Here is a 27,064-nt window from a genome sequence, read left to right on the forward strand (position 1 = left end):
TATAATCACACACTTTGCATATTAAATAATATCGATGAATAGAAGAGAAATAAATAGTAAAAATAAAGGAAACGAAGAAACTTAGTGGATACTCGCTTATTCAATCTAATTTTTAATTTGTATTATTAGTTTTTCATCCTTGTTATTAATTATTTTATTTATTTATTTTTTTTAATATTTTTTTTTTTTTTCTCATGGGGAAGGTGGTATGTCTGTACGTAGAGTTGTATATATATTTGTTGTAGCAGCATGAAAAGACATAAGCACATGGCAGGTGAAGGAATTTATATGGTAAGTATATACACTTGGTATGTATATGTGTACATGTATTGTATAAATGTAGACAGTCGGCTACCACTTTATATGTGTATGAATGTTTGCTGTTGCTTGACTATGTACACATAGGTAGTCCTACAAAAAGAGAGGGAAGAGAGAAAAGAAAAAGATATATGCATGTGTGTATGTTTGTGTATGTGTTTATATATATATGTGTACATGGGTGTGCGTATGTGCATATGTACATGTATACAATAAAAATTAGGCTGACAGTGATGTAGTGGTGTGACGGTGGTGACGGCTCGCTGGCGTAGTCTGAGTGTATGGCGTGTGGGTGAGTGTGGGTGTGGGTGTGTGGGCGTATATGGGTACGCTTAAAGTACGGGTAAATTAAAAATAAATAAATAAAAACAAACTTTCAGCGTAGGGTAAGCGGGTGCGGGGTGGCTCTGGGAGACCACGCTTCTCTCAACTGTTACCCCCGCATACCTTGCTTTTTTAATGCACCATACAGCACAGGGCCCAGCACAAACATATATACACATCAGTACAGGGTGAGCAGGAGTGGCTGAATGTCAGAGGTGTAGCACCCCTGGACCTCCGCTAACACCTGTTGTTTTAAACACACCACCTACCTTAGGGCATAACACGATCAAACATTAAGGAAGGGTAAGCGGGTGCCGGGCAGCTGGGAGAGGTCATATCTTTCGACGGCTGCCCGCTCAAACCTTGCTTTACTTTTAATGCAACACAAAGCATAGGGTCCATCACAAATGCCCCCACACTACTCTTTCCCTTTGTGTATACGCTGTGGGCGTACCTGTGTACGCCTTGTACGCGCATGTTTGTATGTATATGTGAAAGGTGGGTATTCCGATGGCATCACCGGTGCTTCTGTCGACGCGGTTGTCACCACTACATCACTGTAACCCATGTAGAATTAACAAAATAGTACTGAAAATGAAAGAATTTCTTTGGATTTAATAAAGGGAAAGAAAAGGGAAGAGAGAGAAAGGGAAAAGGAAGGGAATGGCTGAGATGTATGTGGATAAGTATGTGGGGGTGTACGTGTGTGTGGGTGCCTATGTGTGCATGTGTATACATGTGCACGGGTAGACTGTCTATATGTGCTTGTATGCCTTAGCTATTATTAATATTGGTACTATTATTGTTTTATGTTTATTTTTTATAATTATTATAATTGTTACCATTTATTTGCTGTCTCTGCACTGGGTGTAAAAAACAAAACAAAACAAAAAACATTTGTGTTAATTCTGACACACTAACTGTGTAAATTGTAAAAATGAAACTTATGGCACAATAAAGTAATAAAAAAAAATAAAAAAATAAAAAAAATATTTCCTTTCTTTCTAAAATTCTGCTTAAAACCAATACTGAGCCATTTTCATAGACAATGCTCTTATTTCTAACTCCTGACCCCTCTCTGCAGTGAAACGGGACAGCCCGGGGCATGACCGTGGTATCACAGACGAGTCAGTGGTGCTGCATGGTCAGTCACAGTATGTGCTGACATGAGGTGCACTTACATGCGATGCGGACAGTTGCTTTGCGGCTCTTGGATGTTCCCAGGTGACTCCAGGCCACACACAGACACCAGTAATCTTCAGGACCATGGAAGTCCTCCACCTGCTGCCGGGTCACGTTGATCATCACCTCGTGGATCTTCAGACCTGTAGAAGACAACAGAGTCCTATTTACTCACAGCGTATTACCCATATGAGCGGATGACACTTCCTGGTTAGACTGAATATTAGTATAGATTATTTTGCCGCTGAGCCTCTGCTTACTCACTTTTTATGTTGCATCTTAATCAAATACACAGTCACTTACAGAAAATTAAACTGTGATGAGCTTGCCTTGGATCATAGTTCCTTCCATAATCTCACACATTCACATTCATAAAAACAGCAAATAAAAAACGAAGGACTTTGAATATGAAACAGTGTGATAAACTAAGATATGTTTTACAGTAAGTAACAGTAGAATAAGTATAGAAGTTTAAGGGCGGTGATAATGGCAGTGCAGCTGTTCTCTGAGATACTGTAGAAACGGTAAACAAACATGCTCATGACAGACACCATATTTCAGATAACAAACACTCACTTTTATCACAAGAGTGTAATGAAAAACTATAAACCTTTTTGTAAGAAATACTTAAAACTTGTGATAAAAGAGAAAATCAATGCTTCAGTTAAGATCTTTAGTAGCCAAAAACAAGTAAGTGTAAACAGAGAAATCCCCTTCATAATGAAGCTGGTTTGGTCTTGGCAGAGCCTGTTAGTTTTATCTAACTATAATCCTAGAATTAGATGTCTCCAATTTTGTGCCACCTTCGACGTTCTTTTTTCGGGGGAGTCCCCCCCTGCAACTGAGGGCCTTAACTGGATAATAACTCGCTGGGCAAAGGCAGAGACAGTAACAACAGTATACGAGCGATCGCGATGTCGTCACATCCGTTGGCCGTGGTAGGCATTTTACATTTTCATATAAACATTTTATTAAAATCCTATAATCAGCAAAAACAATGTCCATAAACAGTGCATTGCTTCTCTTGCGCTGTAACAGATCTATCATTTTATAAAACCGAGTTAGAGGCCTGTATGCATCAGCTGTTGCCTAACATTCACCAAAACATCTGGCGAAAATTGCGGAAGTAAACAATAACAGCGATCGCTCGTATTGAAAATGGCGATCTTGCAAAGGGTCAACTCGAGTCTGGATCATAGATACAGACGGCATCTCTGGAATCGCCCATATATGGTCATGTTTGAAAAAAGTTAAGGGGGAAAACAATTTGGAGAAAAATCTAAACTTTCTCTAATTATTCAAAAAACTACTTTAACAATCGCTGAATTATGAATATAGTTTTCTACTAAATAAAGATTCAAAGACATGGGGAGGAGCAAAGAGGTTCAACAGCCCATAAATACATAAATAACTTGATGCTTCGTGTTAGCATTGGGCTAATGCTAACGGTTAGCTAGCGCTAGCTACGACTGCCGTTTTTTCACTACTACAGAACAATCTGCTGTGAGAAAATATCCATATGGGCCCGATTTACACTTGACTTTACTTATGTGTGGTAAATAAGTTCATATTCCACCAGAAAATGACTGAAAAGGGTGGAAAATTGTGTTTCTCTAAAGATTCTATTTTCCCCCTCGGCGAAGCCACGCCCCCTTCTATGACGAGATGCCGTTTGTATCTATCAGGCTAGCGCTGTATCGCTGAAAAAGGCAACACACAGTTTCTAGCACTGTGTAGACCATTGTAGTAATTAAAAAAAAATAAAACCTTGGTCGGGGTTCCCTACTGTCGAGATATCTGTTTGTTAGATTTACATTCACATTCAGTTAACTTACAGCAGTGCTTCATTTGTAAATTATTAGTTTCAGGAACATTTTTGGACAGACTCTCTCATAATATCCTCTCAAATCTTTGCCGGATCCCCCAAAATAGTTCCCGGATCTTTTACCCTAAAATACTGAAAAAACGGTGGATGAACTTACAGCGTGTCACTAGGGTAAGATATTATAACAGACATGTCATTTCTTTGAAATGTAATAAAAATCACCAGACTCCCACAGGACACAGGACAATGGCTAAATGCTAATGATTTTACATTGCCAATACTTCTGTCTTGTCTGGCATTGCATCTGATGTGATTCCTGTTTGGTTTGGTCTTTTATCTCATCTTGGCAGGTCTATAGTGCAGACCTTGGGGATCGGGCCCATGCATGCTACTTGTGGCGCCTGATCCAAGTACGGCTAAGCCCAGTTTGGATTCGGCTAGCCCCTAATCTGGGGGAGTCTCTTTTATGTGGCAGTGTGGGAATGTTTCTCTAAGTATTTATGTATTTATGTGCTGGTAGAATCCTTGCAGTGCAGCCGGGTGCGTGGTGGGCGACAGTGTGGGCTGAGGCGGATGGATATAGCTGGCTGTCTGATGTGAGCAGCGCTTGGGGGAAACGTTTGTGTGATGTGACATTGCAGCATGCAGCACAAGCATGTGGAGGCTGTGAGGGTTGGCTGAGGGCCAGACACAGACAGACCCTGGTAGACAAGCGGAACATGCTTCGAGCAACATCTTCACTCTGGTCACAGCTGCATGTGTCATCCTTAATCCTAGGACCACGGGGACACATTACATTCTGCCTGAGAAATTATGATCATAATTCAGCCATTAGACTGCACCCACCAGTCCTGTTAATGTTTATGCACCATTTTACTTATTAGGACACTCTGAATATGTAGTTTTCGCTCGATGGCCTACTTCATTTACTTTCCACTGAGTTAAATGGGACATATCATTTAAAGTGAGCTGATATTTGAGACTTGAGTCATAAAGCTTGGAAAGAGAAATGTTTTTGTTACTGCTGAGAAAAAAAAAGGTTAATGTCCTCGCTGTCAACTAATGTTACATATGAAATGTTTTCTTAAATACAGGACTCAGCTTTTTAAAAGTAAACAAACAGCTATGAGCTAAAGACATTTGAGACCCACACATTTCTTCTTCTGAGACACTGAAGAGGCACCATGAGCCCCCACACCTGCAGCACAGTGGAGGCACCACAAGACACGCTACAGGAAACAAGAAAGGGGCAAACGAGGAGACTGTTGTGGAGCGGAGGGAGCTGCGCAGGAGGAAGGAGGAGGAGGTGACCAGTGCAGGACACCACACTCTAAAACAGGGACAAACCACTGAAGCACTGAAGGCAGCCAGCCATGTTTCCTCCGGGTGCACTGGTTTCCCCGACCAACATGCTTGTCAGGTTGGCCCACAGTGACGGCGCGGCCTAGTCACAGCAATTTTGTTGTACAATTGTACAATGACAAATAAAGCACTTACTTACTTTAAAACACTTACTTAGATTGAGTCTTTGGGCAAGATACTTTTTAATACTGTGTATCATGAATATTTGTAATGCTATGAGTGGTTAGTGTAAGAGAATAAAATAAAATTGCTATCTATCACATTGAGTCATGTACTACGCCATAACCCTTTGCTTCCCTTCCCTTTGCTCATCAGTGTGACACACATAAGAGGTTGCTAATCCATGTTCATGTGGAAGCATTTCCAGACTTGAACTCTAGCATGTAGCACAATAGCACCATGTCATGAGTTCATGTCTCCAGGTCCTACACAGGTCCAACAGAACTTCAGCCATATTGACTATAATGGTATGACTATAATAATCTGATTTTAACCTGATGTAGAACTGAGTATAAGGCTCTTTTTAAACATCTGATCACACAGGAATATCACAGTTACCCTGGATTTATTTTACATATAAAAATATCTTGCCTGAAGAAATGGTGACATTTATTATTCTTATTAGGTGTAAAACCGATTTTGGCCTTTTATCTGTTGCTGTTTCAGTGGGAGATTTAGATAAAGTCGTAGTTTTTGCTATTTGTCTCTGGAGCTCTCCACAGTTTGGACCTGTAAGAAGCTTATTATTGTGTGTGACATTTAAACTCCTGCCTGTTGTTTATCTTCTTCCTCTTGGAATACTCAGTTTTCTCAGTTTTTCTAAGTTTTCTGGTGTGTTTAAAAACACACCAGGGTTATGGCTACACTACACAGTGGGTGTGACTGACTCAAGATGATACATAGCGGTTAAATGATTTTCTTTAACACTATATTGTCCACTTTGCCCACCTCAGCTCCTGTGATGTGCTCTAATCCAGGGCCCATTTTAGAGTTCCAACTTTAGGGGTGACTTTTGGGAGGGGGTTCTCCTTCAGAAAATGTTGAACTGAAATATGTAATTTCCTGTAATTTGTTAACCTGGCTCTCGCCAAACAAAATATCACAGGTTATATTTAGTCTGGGGACCACCAATTCATTTTCTCTTCGGAGAGGTGTGAACGATTGTCCATAGTTGTTTATCATGCGTCTGCACGTAGCCACAGCCAATCGTATCATCGTATCAGATGACGTATGACGTACCCGCTGTAAACTTTCGAGCTAAACTATTTAGAACACGGTCTGATGCTTGATCATAATATGGAGTCGCTGCTGTCATGTTGGATCTGTAAATAAACTTAAAAAAAAAAAGTTTTATCCGTAAAAAACTACAAGCTTCCGTATGTTGAATAATGCGTCATCGTCTTGCCGTTCCTCCTCGTTCTGTGATTGGTTCCATGCGAACATTTCGGCCATGGTCCCCAGGCTGTTGTGCAGTTCCAAATGATTAGAGCGAACACAGCAGTCTGGGTATTCCCAGGCTAGTAATTTGATGCATTTTAGATAAAATAATTACATTGCAACACAACTGTAAAAATGTAGCTTGTGATGTGGAGAGCATCTACAACATTGCTCCAATCATTATTTACTCCGTATGTTGAAGACCAGCACCAAAGTTTAAACTCCAGGTTGAGACTATAGAGCAGAGTGTGAGGAGAGGGGAGGGGGAGAGCTCAGCTACAGCAAGCGAGACATCAAGACCAAATCAATGCTTTATTTCTGTAAATAAGCGCATTTTATTAAATCAACCAAGACAAATATATTATAGCAGTACATAATACATTTTAGTGTGGATTTAATTTTTTATTACATATATGTTTTTGGCCTGACATTTTTAGGGGTGCTTGAATTATTATTGAACTGCTCTAAACAGTTTATGGTGTTCAATAACAGACTGTCATTATAACGTAGACAAAAGTGGTGCTTGCACAACAGATCTCCTTCAAATACTTGTTGAGGGATTGTGTGGCCTCTCACTTTACCCTCGCTGCGCCCCACCTAGGCTCTTTTTGTCCTGAATGCCTGCCCGGTTGATGGTATCTTTGGTCCAGTGCGTATCATAATACACAACACTGGAGTGGCTCTTTGACAGCACATCAGCAGGAATAGATATCCATGCTTCCCCTACCCACCTACCATTCAGTCCCTATCGCCTCATCTCCCAAATCTGCAGCTGCCGCTATCTTCTCATTCACCACACAGGCATCTATACGTATCTGTTTGCAGCCTCTATTTCACTCTCTCATTGCACTGTCTCTTCATTTTTCTTATGCCATCTCAGTCCTGTTTGGCCTGTTATCTCTTCATCGGGGTATCATCCTTTCAGCACCAGTCTATAGGCACAGATATCCTCTGTTCCTCCTTCCTATCCTCTGCTCTTCTTTCCCCTGTCCTTCAACACTCGCTTGTGTCAGTTATTTCTATCTCCTCCCCTTCATCAATAAGGAGACGACTATTATCAGTAAGTGTAATACAAGCAAAGTCACTTTGAAGGGTGAAGTGAACACATGAAGTGATTCAAACTATGTGCTCATGGTTCAAATACTACATTGTCTACTGTGTTGTGTGTCAGAGGCTGATCTCTGGGTCTAGACTCAAAGTAAACACTGGTTCGGAGAGCTTTGGTGATTATGAGGCTCATGTTTACTCCAACATGCCGAATGAGCATATATTTGTTTGTAACTTTTTAATTCCGTTGTCCAGTAGTTACTTTTATCATATTGTAACCTTGTAACCAAGGCAGTTGCTTTTGTTGAGTAAGTAAGTAAGTAACAAGCACAGAATACATGTACCGCCATTACTTATTTAGAATACACATGTTGAGTATCTGTATTCCGGTACAGTGACTCTTTAAAGCCACACCGCGTAGAAATTTAACCAATAAATAAAATTGAAATACAAGCATCTATTTTATAACAGATGTTTTCATAATTGGAAAAATAGCTCATGAATGCACAAACAAACATTTATGAGGCTCATCCCTCAAAAGATATGACTGTATACTTTACTGGGAGTGGCTACGCCTCCAGTGACGAAAGGCAGTAGAATTTGAGATTTAATCAGGTTAGTTTTTCATCCAAATCCATTCGTTTATGAACCACTGCAGTAACAGATTTTTCTGTGTTGAGCTGGTCATTAGGAGCGTGTTTTTGTTTTGCTGCAACAGTATAGTCCAAAATGCTACGCAATGCACCTTTAACCTCTTAACCTCCACCTGAGCACATTTCCTCCAGTTTGGCTTTACCCACATCTAAAAGCTTCTTGAAAAAAGTGTCAAAATAGCAACAAAAGTGAGAGGAAAACAAGGATGAAATGCAAATTAAGAGTGACAGAAAAGCGACGAAAAGTGATGAAAAAGTGACCAAAAAATGAAAAAAAAATGCAATGCAAGGAATAAGGTCTGTTTAGATAACTTTTGTAGGTCTTAGTTTTCAAATGACGTAACCTTGTAGATATGGGTGAAGCTGAACGCACTTGGTTAAGAGTTAATCAGAGGACACGTGCATGAGGAGCAGCCCAGAGGAGGAGGAAAGAGAACCCATAAGATAGAAGATTTAAAATTACCTTTTCGCTGCGTTTTCAATCCTTTAGAATGAAAGCTGGTTGTTGTTAGTACCGGTCAGCTAAAGATCTGTGTAGGCTCTCAGTCGTACAGGCTTTGTCCATCTTCAATGAATGTTCTTGAGTCATCTTCTGTACTCGACACTTCAACTACAGAGTACAGAAAATGACTCGAGAACATTCACAGCAGTAAGATAAGTTACCGGAGGCTGCAGTTTGTCACACTTTCCCAAACTCGTCTGTCGAGTGCGATGCAAAGTAATGCAGCACTTTTCCCAATGGTTAATAGAAAGACCGTCCTCCCAATTTAAAAATAAGATTTAAACATATCCATGGAGCATTCAAACATGCTTTGATTTGGTAGTGTTATAATCTGCAGAGCGGATTACAGATACACAACCTGCTCTCCCGTGAGCATTAAGCACTTTTATCTCATCTATTTCCTCATATATGAGCAAATTAAGTATTATTAAACTGCAGTGCAATGAATTTGTTTTGCATGTTTGTAATCCTACATTGAGTGTATACACTACAAATTATTGTGTGTAAAAGTGAACATGTTTAAAAGTACATATTCAGAATACAGTACTCTGATTGGCCAAATAAGGAAAACATTAAAAAATACATTTTAAGGCAAGTATTCAGAGTTCTGTAACTAACAACAAACAAATTACTTTGTAAATTAATGTTTTCAACACTGAACATACATTCTGCAAAATGCATAAAGAGAAAATAAAATGATATGAGAGGTTGGCACATCTTTTTCTCTAATGTTTCATTTAATTCCCATGGGGCATTCTTCTTCGAGTGACATCATAGTGTTTCTGGGTCGCCTCAGGACAGGAAACAAGGTTCCAAGGCTATAATAATTGAAAACAATATGTGGGTGTTTGGACATGGGTTAGATTTCAACAGATATCTTTGTGCTGTATAGAGGGAGGAGTTTATTGTCCTGTGACTGCTCATAATCCAGGTCTGAAATTAGGATATTCCCCTGTGTTGACAGAGATACCACATTACCCATTAGAGATTAACCTAAAAGACAAAAACAGGCATTCTTGTCAGAGTGTGTAAATATATACTTCATCAATGTTACAAGTGTTATTTGTTGATATATGTTTTAAAATGAGTGTCTATAGAAAAGTCTTGAATAATGTTTTTGTTTTTGCCAGCCATGGAAAGTGAGATATTCACAGAGGCACAAAGCGGACCATAGGCCGCTGTTTGACATGTTGGTATCTCTTACACCCGAAGCAGCACAAGGTGACGAGAGGCACAGGCGGATGCTGGATTTATTCAAATACAGCAGCACAAAATAAACTATTGGTATTTTGGTGAAGGCTGTGGTCTCAGATGTGCTCAGAATGAAAATATAGGTTTGTTTATTGCCCGTGCATTACAACATATGAGAGCTGGCTCACAGTAAGGTGACATTATGGTTGAGACAGTTCAGTGTTCCTTATGCTGCACAAATGATGAACACTTCATTGTGGAACAGCTTCGTGTGCCTTCATGTTTTATGCTTGATCGCTAACTAAGCATAATTCTGTGGAGTGTCTCACTTTCCCACAGAGATATTATAAGAGATATTTTTTCGAGAAACAAATCTTTCAACACATTTTGAATGAAGCTTACTTTTCTCGCAGATGAACAGAAGGCGTCAGGGGACAAGTGTAGCTCTCACTTGCTCATTGTCAGGCCATGTTAGTCAATCGGAAATATGCTTGTCGACAAGATGAGCAGCTGGTGTAAAATATTAAACCACTACAGGGTGTTAAAAATACTTCTTGTGCTACATCGCTAAAAAACAATATTCATAAATTTGCCATAGCTTGTGCTTCAGGTCGTCTCTGCTCATGCTGCATTTTCACAAACGTTGCTACGGATATTTGTCTCTGTATTTTCCGCTCTCTTTCTTTTTTCCATTTCTATTTCTCCAGGAAGGCACCACAGGCACATTGTCCACTGAGCCTCCACAGATAGCATCCTACGTGTCCACTGCTCCTGCGTCAAACGTTTTGAGGAGAATGTGCATTTAATTTACTGCTTTGATGGTGCCAGTGCCCTCATCTGGCAACCCGGGGGCCACACCATCTGACTCCTTGGGTATGATGACATTAAAGACAAAACTGAGTGGAGAATCTGAGCAGAGGGAAAATTTTCTTCACTGACTGATAATATGTCTTATACTATTGTAGAAAATGGATGGATGGATGGATGGATGGATGGATGGATGGATGGATGGATGGATATTGCAAACAGTGGGCCTAATTTTGAGAGTGAAACCTTATATTCTAATCAAACCAAAAGTATTCATTTTCACTTTGTCAAGTCATTACAATTTACTTTCGAAAAAGGCAGGAATATGTGATGCAAAAAAGGGTCTCAAACATGAAAAAGAATCATTTGCGCAGCGGCTCTTTGAAGTGGGATGTGGAGTAGCTGTTTGGACAGGGAGAATATGCCACTCTGCAGCGCTCCACTTACAAACAAATCATTTGTTGAGCATTAAAATCTTTGTGAGGCTGTTTTGTGAGGCTGTTTACAGTGCAGCATAAACAACTGTGTAGGCTGCTGAAAATGGCCCATATACTGCTCTTAAAACGTTCAAACTTTGGCAAGAATTTGGGGACCACGATGAGTTTATATATAGGGCACTCTAATAGATTAAACTTGAATAAAATGTTATATGACATTATGATGATAAGTCATTTTCTAAGAATAATGCATAAACAGATGAGTGGGACTGCTTTGGAAGAGAAATGTTTGGTCTGTCCTGGTTACCATTTTGGTTTTATTTAATTATTTATATTAATATTAATTATTTTATTTTATTTTATCTTATTTATGTATTTACATACTTTATCTATTTATTTTTATTTAATTTATTTTTATTTATTTATTTATTTCTATATTATTTTATTTTATTTATTTATGTTCATATTTAATTTAGTTTATTGAATTTATTTATTTTGTTCTATTTATTTATTTAATTAATTAATTCATTTATTTATTACTTGGATTTAATAGTTATTGACTTGGTTATGAGCAGGACCACGCCTCAACCTACCCATTCCCTGCCAAACAACCACTCCTGTTTAAGATAGGATAAGTCGTCATTGTCATGGCAACCCCGTGAACTGCTACCTTAACGTGGTGGGGTTGTTTGAGTGCCCGAATGATCCGAGGAGCTATGTTGTCTGGGGCTTTATGCCCCTGGTAGGGTCTCCCATGGCAAACAGGTCCGAGGTGACGGGTCAGACGAAGAGCAGTTCAGAAGACCCCCATGGACGTGACACATTCAAGGACCGTGACGTCGCCCGGCATGGCACAGCCGGGGCCCCACCCTGGAGCCAGACCTGGGGTTGGGGCCCGAACGCGAGCGTCTGGTGGCCGGGTCTCTGCCCACGGGGCCCGGCCGGGCCCAGCCCGAAGGGACGACATGGGCCCGCCCTCCTGTGGACCCACCACCTGCAGAGGGATCCGTAGGGGTCGGGTGCGAAGAGGACTGGGTGGCAGTCAGAGGCAGGTGCCTCGACGACCTGGTCCACATGCGCAGCTTCTGGCGTTCGGGACATGGAACGTCACCTCGCTGGGGGGGAAGGAGCCTGAGCTTGTGCGGGAGGTTGAGAGATACCGGCTAGATATAGTCGGGCTCACCTCCACGCACAGCTTGGGTTCCGGATCCCAACTCCTGGAGAGGCTGGACTCTCCATTTTTCTGGAGTTGCCCGCGGGGAGAGGCGGCGGGCTGGGGTGGGTTTGCTCATATCCCCCCAGCTCAGCCGTCACGTGTTGGAGTTCACCCCGGTGGACGAGAGGGTCGCGTCCCTACGCCTTCGGGTCGGGGACAGGTCTCTCACCGTTGTTTCGGCCTACGGGCCCAACATCGGTGCAGAGTACCCGGCCTTCTTGGAGTCCCTGGGAGGGGTACTAGATAGTGCTCCGACTGGGGACTCCCTTGTTCTGCTGGGGGACTTCAACGCCCATGTGGGTAACGACAGTGAGACCTGGGAGGGAGTGATTGGGAAGAACGGCCTCCCCGATCTGAACCCGAGTGGTGTTCTGTTATTGGACTTCTGTGCTAGTCGCAGTTTGTCCATAACGAACACCATGTTCGAGCACAAGGGTGTCCATAAGTGCACGTGGCACCAGGACACCCTAGGCAGGAGGTCGATGATCGACTTTGTAGTTGTGTCGTCTGACCTCCTGCCGCGTGTCTCGGACACTCGGGTGAAGAGAGGGGCGGAGCTGTCAACCGATCACCACCTGGTGGTGAGCTGGATCCGCTGGCAGGGGAGGAAGCCGGTCAGACCTGGCAGGCCCAAGCGTGTTGTGAGGGTCTGTTGGGAACGTCTGGCGGATCCCTCTGTCAGTGGGGTCTTCAACTCCCACCTCCGGAAGAGCTTCACCCAGATTCCGGGGGAGGCGGGGGACATGGAGTCCGAGTGGACTCTGTTCTCCTCCTCCATTGTTGATGCGGCTGCTCGTAGTTGTGGCCGTAAGGTCTCTGGTGCCTGTCGCGGCGGCAATCCCCGAACCCGGTGGTGGCGCCCGGAAGTAAGGAAGGAGTCCTACCTGGCCTTGTTGGCTTGTGGGACTCCTGAGGCAGCTGAGAGGTACCGGCAGGCCAAGCGTGCTGCAGCTCGTGCGGTCGCAGAGGCAAAAACTCGTGTCTGGGAGGAGTTCGGGGAGGCCATGGAGGAAGACTATCGGTCGGCCTCGAAGAAATTCTGGCAAACCATCCGGCGCCTCAGGAGGGGGAAGCAGTGCTTCACCAACACTGTTTACAGTGCGGGTGGGGGGCTGCTGACCTCGACTGGGGATGTCGTCGGTCGGTGGAAGGAGTACTTCGAGGACCTCCTCAATCCCGACGTCACGTCTTCCAATGAGGAAGCAGAGGCTGGGGACTCGGGGGTGGGCTCGTCCATCACCCAGGCTGAAGTCACCGAGGTGGTGAGAAAGCTCCTCGGTGGCAGGGCTCCAGGGGTGGATGAGATTCGCCCTGAGTACCTTAAGTCTCTGGATGTTGTAGGACTGTCTTGGCTGACACGTCTCTGCAACATCGCGTGGCGGTCGGGGACAGTGCCCCTGGACTGGCAAACCGGGGTGGTGGTCCCTCTCTTTAAAAAGGGGGATCGGAGGGTGTGTTCCAATTACAGAGGAATCACCCTCCTTAGCCTCCCCGGTAAGGTCTACTCCAGGGTGCTGGAGAGGAGGATCCGGCCGATAGTTGAACCTCGGATCCAGGAGGAACAATGCGGTTTTCGTCCTGGCCGTGGCACAGTGGACCAGCTCTACACCCTTCGTCGGGTGCTTGAGGGTTCGTGGGAGTTTGCCCAACCAGTCCACATGTGTTTTGTGGATCTGGAGAAGGCGTTCGACCGCGTCCCTCGTGGTGCCCTCTGGGGGGTGCTCCGGGAGTATGGGGTCCGGGGCCCTCTGTTAGGGGCTGTCCGTTCCCTGTATGACCGCAGCAGGAGCTTGGTTCGCATTGCCGGCAGTAAGTCAGACCTGTTCCCGGTGCGTGTTGGTCTCCGCCAGGACTGCCCTTTGTCACCGGTTCTGTTCATTACCTTTATGGACAGAATTTCTAGGCGCAGCCAGGGGCCGGAGGGTGTCCGGTTTGGGAGCCTCAGGATCTCATCTCTGCTGTTTGCGGATGATGTTGTTCTGATGGCTCCAACGAACCAGGACCTTCAGCACGCTCTGGGGCGGTTTGCAGCCGAGTGTGTAGCGGCCGGGATGAGGATCAGCACCTCCAAATCTGAGGCCATGGTTCTCCACCGGAAAAAGGTGGCTTCCCCTCTTCAGGTCGGTGGGGAGACCTTACCTCAAGTGGAGGAGTTCAAGTATCTCGGGGTCTTGTTCACGAGTGAGGGACGGATGGAGCGTGAGATCGACAGACGGATCGGTGCGGCGTCAGCAGTGATGCGGTCGCTGTATCGGTCTGTCGTGGTGAAGAGGGAGCTGAGTCGGGGGGCAAAGCTCTCGATTTACCGATCGATCTACGTTCCCACCCTCACCTATGGTCATGAGATTTGGGTCGTGACCGAAAGGACAAGATCGCGAATACAAGTGGCTGAAATGAGTTTCCTTCGCAGGGTGGCTGGGCGCACCCTTCGAGATCGGGTGAGGAGCTCAGTTACCCGAGAGGAGCTCGGAGTAGAGTCGCTGCTCCTCCACGTCGAAAGGAGCCAGCTGAGGTGGCTCGGGCATCTGTTCCGGATGCCTCCTGGTCGCCTCCCGCGGGAGGTGTTCCAGGCATGTCCTAGTGGGACAAGGCCTCGTGGAAGACCCAGGACACGGTGGTGGGACTATGTCTCTGAGCTGGCCTGGTGTCGCCTCGGGGTCCCCCCAGAACAGCTGGAGGAGGTGTGTGTGGATCGGGAAGTTTGGGCATCTCTGCTGAGACTGCTGCCCCGGATAAAGCGGAAGAAAATGGATGGATGGATGGATATTTTTATTTATTTATTTCATTTTATTAAAATTAATTAATTCATTTATTTATTACTTGGATTTAATAGTTAATGACTTGGTTATGAGCAGGACCACGCCTCAACCTACCCATTCCCTGCCAAACAACCACTCCTGTTTAAGATAGGATAAGTCGTCATTGTCATGGCAAAATTAATCACAACAAACTTCATTCACAACTCTTGTTTTGCCTGACCACTTCTCTAATTACCCAAGTGCCTCTTCATCTCTGTTAGTTTGAAACTGTCGACCCCTCCCTCCCTCTCTTCATGTCTGTTTTGTTTTTCTGCGCTGATGCTTCTGCTCCGACGGGGGGGGGGGGTTTGCCGTATTAGTTTGATTTTGTATTTAGTAAATGGGAAAATAATATAGTTTGTGTCAAGAACATTGAATTGCTAAATATGAGGTAAAAAGACACACACAATTGTAACAGCTATTGTCTCGGATGGAGTAATAAAACAACTCAAATCGTTTCATTTTCTCTTTGTGTGATCATACATTTCAACTTAAAACAACAACTGAATTTCAGCAAGTTGCATCACTGAACGACTCCATTTGAAGTTCAAAGTCAAAATCCAGAAATCGAACAAGTGGCTGCCTTTCATGGTGTAACAGTTGTCATTTTGCTTTATCGAGCGTGACAAACATTTGAGGCTAAAGAACCGAGGCGAATACCCTGGCAGGGCCGGACTGCAGCTCTAGGCGTCTTTATAAAGTCACATTTGCTGCGTCCTCTTAGCACATCAAACACAGACATGGCCTGACACTGTACAAAACGATGGCGAGCCCGACGGGACGGGCTGAGCTGCATGTGTGTGTGTGTGTGTGACAGTAAATCGGATACGGCTACAGTGGATTTAGCTGTATAGGCAAGAGGCGAATACCTGTCTGAGTATCGGTGTGCTCCTGGGACATGTGCCGGCTCTGGTGGACCCATTCTCCATTACACTTGAAGAAGATTTGCAGCGCTGGCCGGGCCTGACATCGCAGCTTTATGGGGTTGCTCTTGACGATGTAGGCGTTGACCGGCTCCTCCACGAAGTGAGGCAACGTCCCAGACTGGCCATGCTGCACGGACTCCCCACGGGGGCCTAAAAAAAACAACAACAGACTTTAAGCTAAACTTAATCCAGAATTGCAGTTAATCATGTGAATAATCCAGCCTGGTTTAATAGTCTTTGATGATGTCTTCATTTGGACACGTTAGCAGAAGATTTCCTCTTTCTTCTTCCTTCTCTCAGAAGGAGTGTTTGAGTCAGTGAGCGTTGAGCTGTTCTCATGCCCTGCACGTGTAATTACACTCAGACTAATCCCACAGTTTGCTGGAGCCTCTTTCATGCAAGTGTGGGGTTTAGGAAAGCAAAGAGTTGTGCTGCTGCCCAGCCCACTGCTAACTTCACAGAGCAGAGCGGCGTCTTTCTCTACAGCAGTGGAACAGTGAAAAGCCCATCAGGATTACCGAGCCACTCTCTCCTTTTGCTAATCTAATCCCCCCCCTACCTTTTCCGCCGGATGTCTGCTGATTGAGGCGAATTGATAAGAGTGATTCGTTGGCTGCAGAAAGGACTCGCTCTGTTCCCTCCACATGTCTCTCTCGCGCTTCCCATTCAGACCGAACAAAATGACATGCTTTAATATCAAAATGACTGGCCCCGGGCTTTTCCTTGAACAGAGTGCTCCAATTTGTTTTTGGTGCGGCACATTGACATGGTGTGTTCATGTTTGGATGGATGTGAGCCTGCCTCCACAAGAGGAGATGAAAACATGAATACAACAAAGGCAAACAAAGCACAAAAGCGTCCAATTCAAGCTGTAAGTACTTCACCGACAACAACATTTCTTTTGTTTGCTTGTTTGTTGGTTGGTTTATTATTAAAGGTATTATGCAAAATGGACTTTCTCAAGCTTTACATCATGTTATTATGTCATTACCTCATTAAAAACATGCCTGAAGTGTTGCCTTGGCGCATTCACGTATTTTTGAGCAATCTGTAAAAACTCTGATGGCAGCCATTTTAGGGATATCTTTGCCTGAGTCCTCCTAGGAACGCCTCCACCTCCTGGAGACGCCTCCGAGCTTTTGTCACCAGCCGAGTAACCAATCACTGCTCCTCAGCAGAACCCCCTCCCCACTGATGCCACAGACAGCGTGTGGAGGGGGCGTGTCGGAAAGGGTCTGAGGTTCTTAAAGAGACAGAGGCCTATTTCAAGACATTCGCTACAGCCATTTTGAGAGAGCAATTTTATACAAGGCAGTTATTTTAATTTACTGCATTTACAGACCAACAGAAGGTTTGGTCATCATTGTAGTGTGCCATAGACTGGTGCTATGTGATTGAAAAAAGCATAATACCCCCTCTTTAACATATTACTGGGCATTTTTATTTGCATATAAGAAGACCACTATGACTAAATTGAGTGAAATGTGCCTCTAAACAAACTACATTACAACTCCTGGTTTCTGTTTTTTTTTTTTTTTTAAGTTGTACAGTCAAAAGACATTACATTGTGAGGACAAATCTGTCTAGTGTCCTCAATACTGTGATGAACAAATGCCGCTTCAGCCGTCAATAACCGACGATAACATCAAGACCAGCCCGAAAGAAAAATAAGCCCTGAAGCTTTATTACTTTGAGTTGCAGCATGTGTGATGTTCAGAGCAAAGATATGCAAAGTATCTGTTGCTAAAATAAAATGTGTAGCTTTGGCCTTTAAAAAAAAAAAAGGAAAAAAAAAAAAAGGAAAAGTTCAAATGGATGAGGATTTGAAGCATTTACAATGAGACGGCTTTTCCTTACATTAAAGAAGAAATAAGTGTCTTGTTTACCATAATAAATCCTTTTCGTAGTCCCTCTGGGGGTAATACAAGTGTTAATAAGGTCAGAGGCGCAATGCACACTGATAGAAGAAGAAGAAGAAGAGGAAGCAAACAGGCTAACGGGCAAAGCTAACTGTGGGCTAGCGCCACTTAAACAGTGTTTTCCAGCCAAGTTTGAGCGAAAAAAAATATCTAAATTGTGTAATTGGGTTGTGGCACAATGTACAATATCCCTCTCGCTCTTTGTCTTTTCTGTCAGTGTAGTATTTACTCTCACGGACAATTAATGAGTAAAAAAAAAAAAACATGCTACGAAACCTGCAGTGGGACTTATGGCCTCTAGGGGCATGAGTTACTTAGTTCTGCTTTTTAAAAGGGACTAGATCAGGAGTGCCCAAACTGGGGCCCAATATGACCCGCCGGAACAAATTCGTTGGCCCGCCAGAGGGCGACCTACTTTTGCACCGCATCTGGTTTAAAGAGGGGGTATTATGCTTTTTTCAGCCACATAGCACCAGTCTATAGCACACTACAATGATGACGAAACCTTCTGTTGGTCTGTCAATGCAGTAAATTAGAATAACTGCCTTGTATAAAATTACTCTTTCAAAATGGCGGTAGCAAATGACTTGAAATAGGCCTCTGTCTCTTTAAGAACCTCTGACCCTTTCCGACACGCCCCCTCCACACGCTGTCTGTGGCATCACAACACTCCGCTCGTTCTCTGCGTACAGTATTGAAACTACGATCGGTGCATTTTAATTTTTATTGTTGGAAAGGAGCTACTGTTTATCACTTTGGGAACAATGGCCACACAGGATATTTTTTGGAGACGAACCTTCCACACCGGACGCTTGGAAGGGGCTCTTGCCTGAAAAATAACTGCTGTTTGGAGGCTATCTCTTTGCATCTGCCATGCCCTATGGATCTCTAACTATACCCCCATGGACGACACCAGGATCTGCAGGAGCCCATACGATTCAAAGACGGACATTATCTGTGCAGGTGGACAATGGTTTTTCGAGTTTACCCGTTAGCTTGTTATAATTGACTACCGCTCATTGTTGATGAAAAGTCTGCAATAAACCACAAATGTGTAAAGCCAGGCTCATTGTGTGATCATCGTAAAGGCTGCTTCAAGTAGTTGCCTGCTTTATTGACGTTATTTGTGCATAATATGCTGCCTGTTTTCAATGAATATTGTGAAGGTGAAGGTTGTTAGCTTGCCGTGGCTAATAGTGCCGTAGCTCCGGGAGAAACCACTCGGCTACGACTCACTGTAGATGAAATGTGAGCAATAACTGTGGGCTAGCGCCACTTAAACAGTGTTTTCCAGCCAAGTTTGAGCGAAAAAAAATATCTAAATTGTGTAATTGGGTTGTGGCACAATGTACAATATCCCTCTCGCTCTTTGTCTTTTCTGTCAGTGTAGTATTTACTCTCACGGACAATTAATGAGTAAAAAAAAAAAACATGCTACGAAACCTGCAGTGGGACTTATGGCCTCTAGGGGCATGAGTTACTTAGTTCTGCTTTTTAAAAGGGACTAGATCAGGAGTGCCCAAACTGGGGCCCAATATGACCCGCCGGAACAAATTCGTTGGCCCGCCAGAGGGCGACCTACTTTTGCACCGCATCTGGTTTAAAGAGGGGGTATTATGCTTTTTTCAGCCACATAGCACCAGTCTATAGCACACTACAATGATGACGAAACCTTCTGTTGGTCTGTCAATGCAGTAAATTAGAATAACTGCCTTGTATAAAATTACTCTTTCAAAATGGCGGTAGCAAATGACTTGAAATAGGCCTCTGTCTCTTTAAGAACCTCTGACCCTTTCCGACACGCCCCCTCCACACGCTGTCTGTGGCATCACAACACTCCGCTCGTTCTCTGCGTACAGTATTGAAACTACGATCGGTGCATTTTAATTTTTATTGTTGGAAAGGAGCTACTGTTTATCACTTTGGGAACAATGGCCACACAGGATATTTTTTGGAGACGAACCTTCCACACCGGACGCTTGGAAGGGGCTCTTGCCTGAAAAATAACTGCTGTTTGGAGGCTATCTCTTTGCATCTGCCATGCCCTATGGATCTCTAACTATACCCCCATGGACGACACCAGGATCTGCAGGAGCCCATACGATTCAAAGACGGACATTATCTGTGCAGGTGGACAATGGTTTTTCGAGTTTACCCGTTAGCTTGTTATAATTGACTACCGCTCATTGTTGATGAAAAGTCTGCAATAAACCACAAATGTGTAAAGCCAGGCTCATTGTGTGATCATCGTAAAGGCTGCTTCAAGTAGTTGCCTGCTTTATTGACGTTATTTGTGCATAATATGCTGCCTGTTTTCAATGAATATTGTGAAGGTGAAGGTTGTTAGCTTGCCGTGGCTAATAGTGCCGTAGCTCCGGGAGAAACCACTCGGCTACGACTCACTGTAGATGAAATGTGAGCAATAAACTACGAAATCAACAAGCCAGGCTCCGTGTGTCATCATCATAAAGGCTGCTTCAAGCAGTTGCCTGTTTTAGTGGCGTTTTCAATGCATAATATGCTGCTTGTATTCAGTGAATTTTCCCGTTAGCTTGTCGCGGCTAGCTTGTTAGCTCCGGGAGAAAGCCACTCGTCTATGACCCATAGGCTATATGCACAGTTTCCCCACGTGACGTCTTCCTGGACAGTCAGCCAGACGCAGCACTTCCTGTCGCTGGTCGTTTACGTTCACAATTAGCAGATTCCCACACAAAAATAGCGATAGCTCAGGATCTGGTTAAGGACAACGAGTTACTGATGGACAGTCACAGCAACGTATTACAAACATCATGTTCGCTGTGAATCCAGCACCCAAAGGAAACGCCAGCTGTCGTAAGGTAGGAGCTTTTATCTTAGAGCTAAAGGCTAGTGTTGAAAAATGATAATATAACATGTAAACAAGTAAATATTATTTAAACTACTAACAGGACGATTCTTTTTTGCGCAGGCTCGTTCAAAACTTTGCGCTAGTTTTATTTTTTATTTTGTTAGCCGCGTTAGCTTCAAGACAAAAACATCCACCGTTATGAACACGGAGGTTTCCTCCAGTGAAGTCGTTGCGTCTCACGTAATATTTTTTAACCTGCTCCAGCCACATCCGAACTTTTACTCGCTGTCCTTTACCAAATCTTAAGCTATTGCTTCATTTCTGTGGGACCTGCTAATTTTTAATGGGAAGAGATGACAGACAGGAAGGACAGCCTCTGGCTGACTGTCCAGGCGGAAATCACGTGGGGTCACTGTGCATATAGCCCATTGTAGATGAAATGTGAGCAATAAACTTCCAAATCAACAAGCCAGGCTCCGTGTGTGATCATCGTTAAACGGTTCTTTATGTGTGTGGTGGTTTTATTGACTTAATGTGTGCATATTTCTCGTTTTCACGTGATGACTCGAGGTTTAGCTTAGCATTAGCTTTCTCCGGAGGCTCTGTGCATCATCAAGGCCCAGCGCAGAACCAGCCGCTGAAATAAGCGTTCTTGTCACCGGTTTTAATCCTGGGTGTTTCGGTAACAGAAACACTGATGTGTGTCTTTGTAAAAGTCTGCTGTGGCTCCGGTTCACAACACATGAAGCTAATCCTCCATGATGACTCTGTTTACATCTTAGGGCTAGACACTGCGGGGAGGGGGTTCTGCTGAGGAGCAGTGGTTGGTTACTCGGCTGGTGACGAAAGGTCGGAGGCGTATCCTGGAGGTTCGAGGCGTTCCCTGAAGGAATCAGGCGTTTTATCCCTAAAATGGCTGCCATCAGAGTTTTTACAGATTACTCGAAAATACGTGAATGTGCCCAGGCAACACTTCAGGCATGTTTTTAATGAGGGAATGACATAATAACATGATGTAAAGCATGAAAAAGTCGATTTTGCATAATACCCCCCCTTTAAACCAACTCTCTCCCATTCATTCTCAATGGTAAATATGGATGCAGTACACCTTTTGGCCACAAGCAACAAATTGGGGGCGCTGTTTCACTCCTTTCGCAAAGTTAAGGAAACACTTGGCCTTTGTATTTATTTACAGAGCGTTGTAGCATCAACTTTCCCGGTTTTCCAACTTTTATTGCAAAGGTCGTTGACATCAACAAAGGTACTTGTTAAAAATGTACTTTAATAATTTATGCTGAACTGACACTTTCAAAAAGATTTAATATGGCATTTTCTTTGAGTTAAATGAATGAGGTAGGCTACTGTAAAACTGTGTTGTTTACATTTTGCACTATTTTTTGTTCAACTAAAACTAGGATTTTGCCATAGTTAACATTTGTTTTAATGTAGCATGTTATTTGCATAAATGGTCTCAAATGCAAAAGTATACTGAAAAAAATAAATAAAGTAACGTATTATTTGCAGTTATATGTGTTTCACGCTTCACATCGCCGTATTTGGCCCGCAACCCACAGACACTTTTTCATTTTGGCCCTCGGAGACAAAAGGTTTGGGCACCCCTGGACTAGATGCAAGTTGGCCATTTTATACTCACTGCTGCCACCTCAGGTCATACGTGTAACTGCACCTTCTATATCAAACTCGGGCATGACGGCAACTCATTTTTGAGTGACAGTGCAGGATTTTAGAGGCAGCTGTGGTGAACATAATTTTAAAATTTTTAAACATTTTTAAACTATATGGATGCATGTCTCTTTTACTGTAATCTATTCAACACAATTATTTCGTGGTAAAATAAATTCACAATGGAGGTTGAAAGTAATGACATGCTCACAGCAGATTATTTGGCTTTGCAATTGTAAATACATGTGCAAGGTCTCTCGTGGATGATTTAAATTCTCGTGGACGGAGGTGAGCTCCCAGGCAGAGGCAATGAGAGCAGCATATGGACAGAGCAGATCAGAGGTGAGGTACAGAGGAGGAGCGGTGAAGGGAGCAGATGAAGAGTGGGAGTGAAAGAGAGAGAGAGAGAGCGCTGGAGAGCATCTGTTCAAATCACTGAGGAGCACAGCGCTTAAATGTACCGCCAAAAACTCAGAAAGTGCTTACAGATAAGACGACTCCATGATCAAATGATTGAATTATGTAAAAGAAACACTGTGTTAAGATTTAAACAGATAATCAGGGATGAAGGTTGGAATGGTTAAACAGAGGGCTGCGCGATTATAGAAATATATCTCTATTAGCATTGCGATTACTGTGCACATTTCAGTCTTCTTTGAGAGCTCAACTAATACAAGGCACAGATGTGGAAGTGGCTGAGCTGATGTTATTTAGATTGCTATATAGACACAACTACTGATATTTGAAACGAGAAGACTGAAAGAGATTGAAATATTCAGAGGTTTTGATGTACCGGTACATGCAGCTCGATGCACATGAGGCAAATCAGGGAGATACATTTCTGTTCTTGTGCCAGTGAAGTAAAAGGCAGCAGTGAATGCAGTGTGTTGTTTAAAATCACAGTGCTGCTTCCTCTGTGCTTGTTCTTCTCGTGTCCTCAGGCGAGTCTCACATTCGCTATTGCAGAGAGGCCCTCCAGCACGAAAGTTACTTTCCAACTTGTAATTTCTCTGCAACTGGTATCACACAAGCAATGCATCCCCCTCTTTAAAACAGCCTGGCCTCAAAAAAAGAAGAACAGACTGGCTGCGCATTGTTCAAATATTGATGCGAATTTCTCATCTATCTTCTGAGAGCTGCAGCACACATGTCCATGCACACGGATCGTCATGCCATGAGATGGTTTCAAAGCCCGTTTTCTTCCTCTCAAAACAAATCTCGACACACAAGGAAAGGGCTGTAGTATCCACCTGTCCACTGACTTGTAGTTCAAACCTCAAGCCAGAATTGCTTTTTGCATTCAGGGTTTACCACTTCTATCACTTTATCACATCTTCCTACTAAGCGTGTGCAAAATACATGCTAAAACTTTCATAGTCATTGGTACATTTCTTCCACCCAAAGCGTGTTAGATTTTCGTGAGGAGCGGTGTGGTAAGTATTGTGCCACATCCTTCAGCTTCAGCTCTGGTGTAACTCTGATATCAAAGCAGAAAGCCTTCAAAGCGTTAAAGAATATAACAAATTCTTCTATCAAAAATAGTAGGCTTCTCTGGGATTAGAAAACTTGTGCACAGATTTCAGAGTTGGGAATTGTAAAGCCTTATGAGATGAAGTGCTACAAGTACAAGCACACTTTTAAAGTGCAATTATTGGCTTGGAAACTTATGTTTCAAACATATTTTCTGCTGTAACAGATTTGTAGCAGGATTGAATGACTTTCTAGATCAGTGGTTCCCAAAGGCAACAAACCCTGAGCTGGAGGTCCCAAGAGGATTTCCAGATGAGGTCACATAACGCACACGACTAAACCAGATTTAAATGTTGTTTGCTTTTGTTTGTTTTGCTTGAAATGATCTATTATTAAAGGGACTTGATGGAATTTAAAAATTATGTATTTTCCGCCCTGAACATGCTCCACCAATATCTTAATGTGCAGAATGAGCCCAGACCTGTTCACCACGAGTGCCGCTAAAAGCCTGCATCGTCACTCAGGCCGAAATACCAACTATCTCCAACGTCATGCATGAGCCGGCTCCGCACAGAGATATATTACTGCGCGGATGTCGAACTACTCCTGGTATTATTACGCCTTACAACATACAGTAGTTCCCCTTTTATCCGCTTGAAAATCCACATTGTTTAATTTTGTGTAATAATACTTTACAGTGTAACACTTCACATAACCATATTTAAATAGGGAAAACGTGGAAGAGCTTGGTAGCTTCTATCTTGACCTGTTTTGGAGCTATAGAGGAGAGGAGGAGAGGCTAAATGCTAACGGCGTCTGCGCTGTGTTTACGTGACTGAGGACACGCATGAAAACTAGACATGTACACATGAACTCGTCTAAGCTAAGGTAAGAACATATCTCAGTATGTAAAAATGCTGGCCTGTTCCTTTAACCTAGAACACTATCGCTCAAATTCATAACACCATCACTAACGCCGGGGGATTTTTACCAGAGATAATACACCCAAAAAAAGTACTTCATCAAAATCTAATAAACCATGACAATACATGACACATTTGAGTCATGTTCTTTTATATTAAACGGTGTCATGTCTAATTAAATGAAAGAAAAGCATCATGAGAGGACCAGATAAAAATGCTCCAAAATTACTGGAAAATTAGGAATTTGGGAACAAAAAAATCATAAAAAATAAAATAATGACAATGGAAACTTGGGATATGTGAGACTTCTCTGGTGACGGCTCAGTGTCCTTGGCACAAAAACAGCCGCAGGAGAGAGAAACGAAATATGTCATATTTTGAATGGGTATAAATGACCAGCTGACTAAAATAACTATGTGCTACTCACTTATTATGAGGCCAGAGACGCCGAACTCTGTGACAGGAGCAAAGCTGGAGATGAAGTCGCAAAATAAATGTGGCAGCCCTGAATGTCAACCTTGAAAGCGGGCAAGATTTCCTGATTAAATACACTGACCTTACCATACCTTCTATCACTATTGCAAACATGAGCCTGTAGGAAAAAGTGTGTTTTGGATTAGGAAAACACCTAGGCCATCAAAGATGTCAAAGTCAAAGGTGAAGCTCTGAGAGCCAGGACACTCAGATAAACCATCATAATGAAAATCTAATCTGCAGTTATGCATAAGACCTGGGGTGGCAGTGGTGAGTAAAAAAAATGACAACTTCCATCTAGTCCCTTTAATTTGATTGATGCTGTGAATTCCATTGGCAGCATCAATCTAATAACATTTTTTCCCGCTTGCATCTCTGTAAATATAGTAATTTCATGCCAGATCTGGGTCACTTCTCTGTCGCACAATGACTGATGTGAGCAACAACAACATTTACATTCTGTGCAAAGGGTCAGTTTTACAGATCTAAACTTTGTTTTCCCCTAAGCAATTACAGAAGGCTGTTTGTACTGTGAGAAATTGCTCGTGTATTCATAACCCCAATAACAAACGTAGTACCTGTGCTCCGTGCTGTGGCCTGGCTGTGGATGTGTGTCACCTCCAAACTCCCAGGTGGTATATATGTCTTCATCTGTGTTGTGACAGCTTGCCAACCTGATTTTGGCAGCCAGGAGATAGTGCTCCCATCAGCCCATAATCAAAGAGTATACATGCCGAAGCAAAAGTGGGTTACCTGGATGTCAAACTGACAAGAAAATAAAGTCTCCCGGCCCTATCCCATCAGCCACTGCCATACACACATATAAGCTCATAAACATTAGCTTATATTAATAAAAGACAGACTATTTGCAGAGCGTTCATAGCTATTAGATCCAATAATACGATAAATATGTATTACAGTTTTAACTCAGATGTAATGTTTGTCCCCCATGCTAATTTCTGCACACTAATATTCTGATCATTTCAGTTTTGACCCCAGAAGACGCCTCTCTTTATCCAACTGCAGCAGGAGAGAATGATCACTTACTATTCTTTCTGTCATCTCCCTCTCGCAGCACATACTGATGAGGCGATTGAACTTGGCACATTTCCAGGTTCACTTAAACATCCAGTGTTGACAGGGTCAGAGCGGCGCAATGAAAGAGCTATCCACATTTATTCCTGTTTTGATTCACCTTCTAAAGATTCTACTGTAGCTTTGAGAGCCATGATTATTACCATTTTAGATACTGGTTGTGAGTTTAAAAGGAATAATGATAATAAGTGTTTGAGAGCAACATGGTCTTTGAATGTGGTAGCGTTAACAATAAAGTTGCCTAAACTGGACTGAGCTGAAAAAGAGTGGTGTTTTCTTCAGGAAGGCTAACAGAGATCAGCGCGATCGTTTTTAAAATGCGTATATGAAGCTAATCTTTATCAAACAATAGCAGCAGAACAGTGACTGAAGGTCTGGTGTCATTTAGAAAGCGGCTCCACACTGACTGACAGACAAAAGCAGATAATTGCTTTCTCACTTTTTTTTTGCATATACCCTTTGATGCATTTTGTCTTTTATCTGACAGACTAGACAGGGACATAATTAAAGCTATTGTGTGCGCTCTATACAATCTTGGCACAAATCACACTGGCGCCCTGACAGCTCACTCTAATGCAGCCACACACTTTACAAGAGAGCGCCATAAATAAATAAAAGCACTTGAAAACAATCCCCACTATTGCGTTT

At 43.1% G+C, this 27,064-nt stretch overlaps 1 protein-coding gene across 2 annotated transcripts in view; it reads right to left on the reverse strand.

Moving 5' to 3' along the window:
- Positions 1-27,064, reverse strand: part of LOC306981790 (netrin receptor UNC5D-like) — a 129,398-nt gene that overhangs the window by 37,204 nt on the left and 65,130 nt on the right. For both annotated transcript variants that reach the window (XM_079581455.1, XM_079581454.1), the window contains exons 2-3: positions 15,969-16,175; positions 1,824-1,967 (exon numbers count right to left, since the gene is read on the reverse strand). In XM_079581455.1, coding sequence (XP_079437581.1) covers positions 1,824-1,967; positions 15,969-16,175 — 351 coding nt within the window. The remainder of the gene's footprint in view (positions 1-1,823; positions 1,968-15,968; positions 16,176-27,064) is intronic.

The sequence above is a fragment of the Gobius niger genome (genome assembly GCF_951799975.1).
Source record: "Gobius niger genome assembly, chromosome: 2".
NCBI classification, from domain to species: Eukaryota; Metazoa; Chordata; class Actinopteri; order Gobiiformes; family Gobiidae; genus Gobius; species Gobius niger.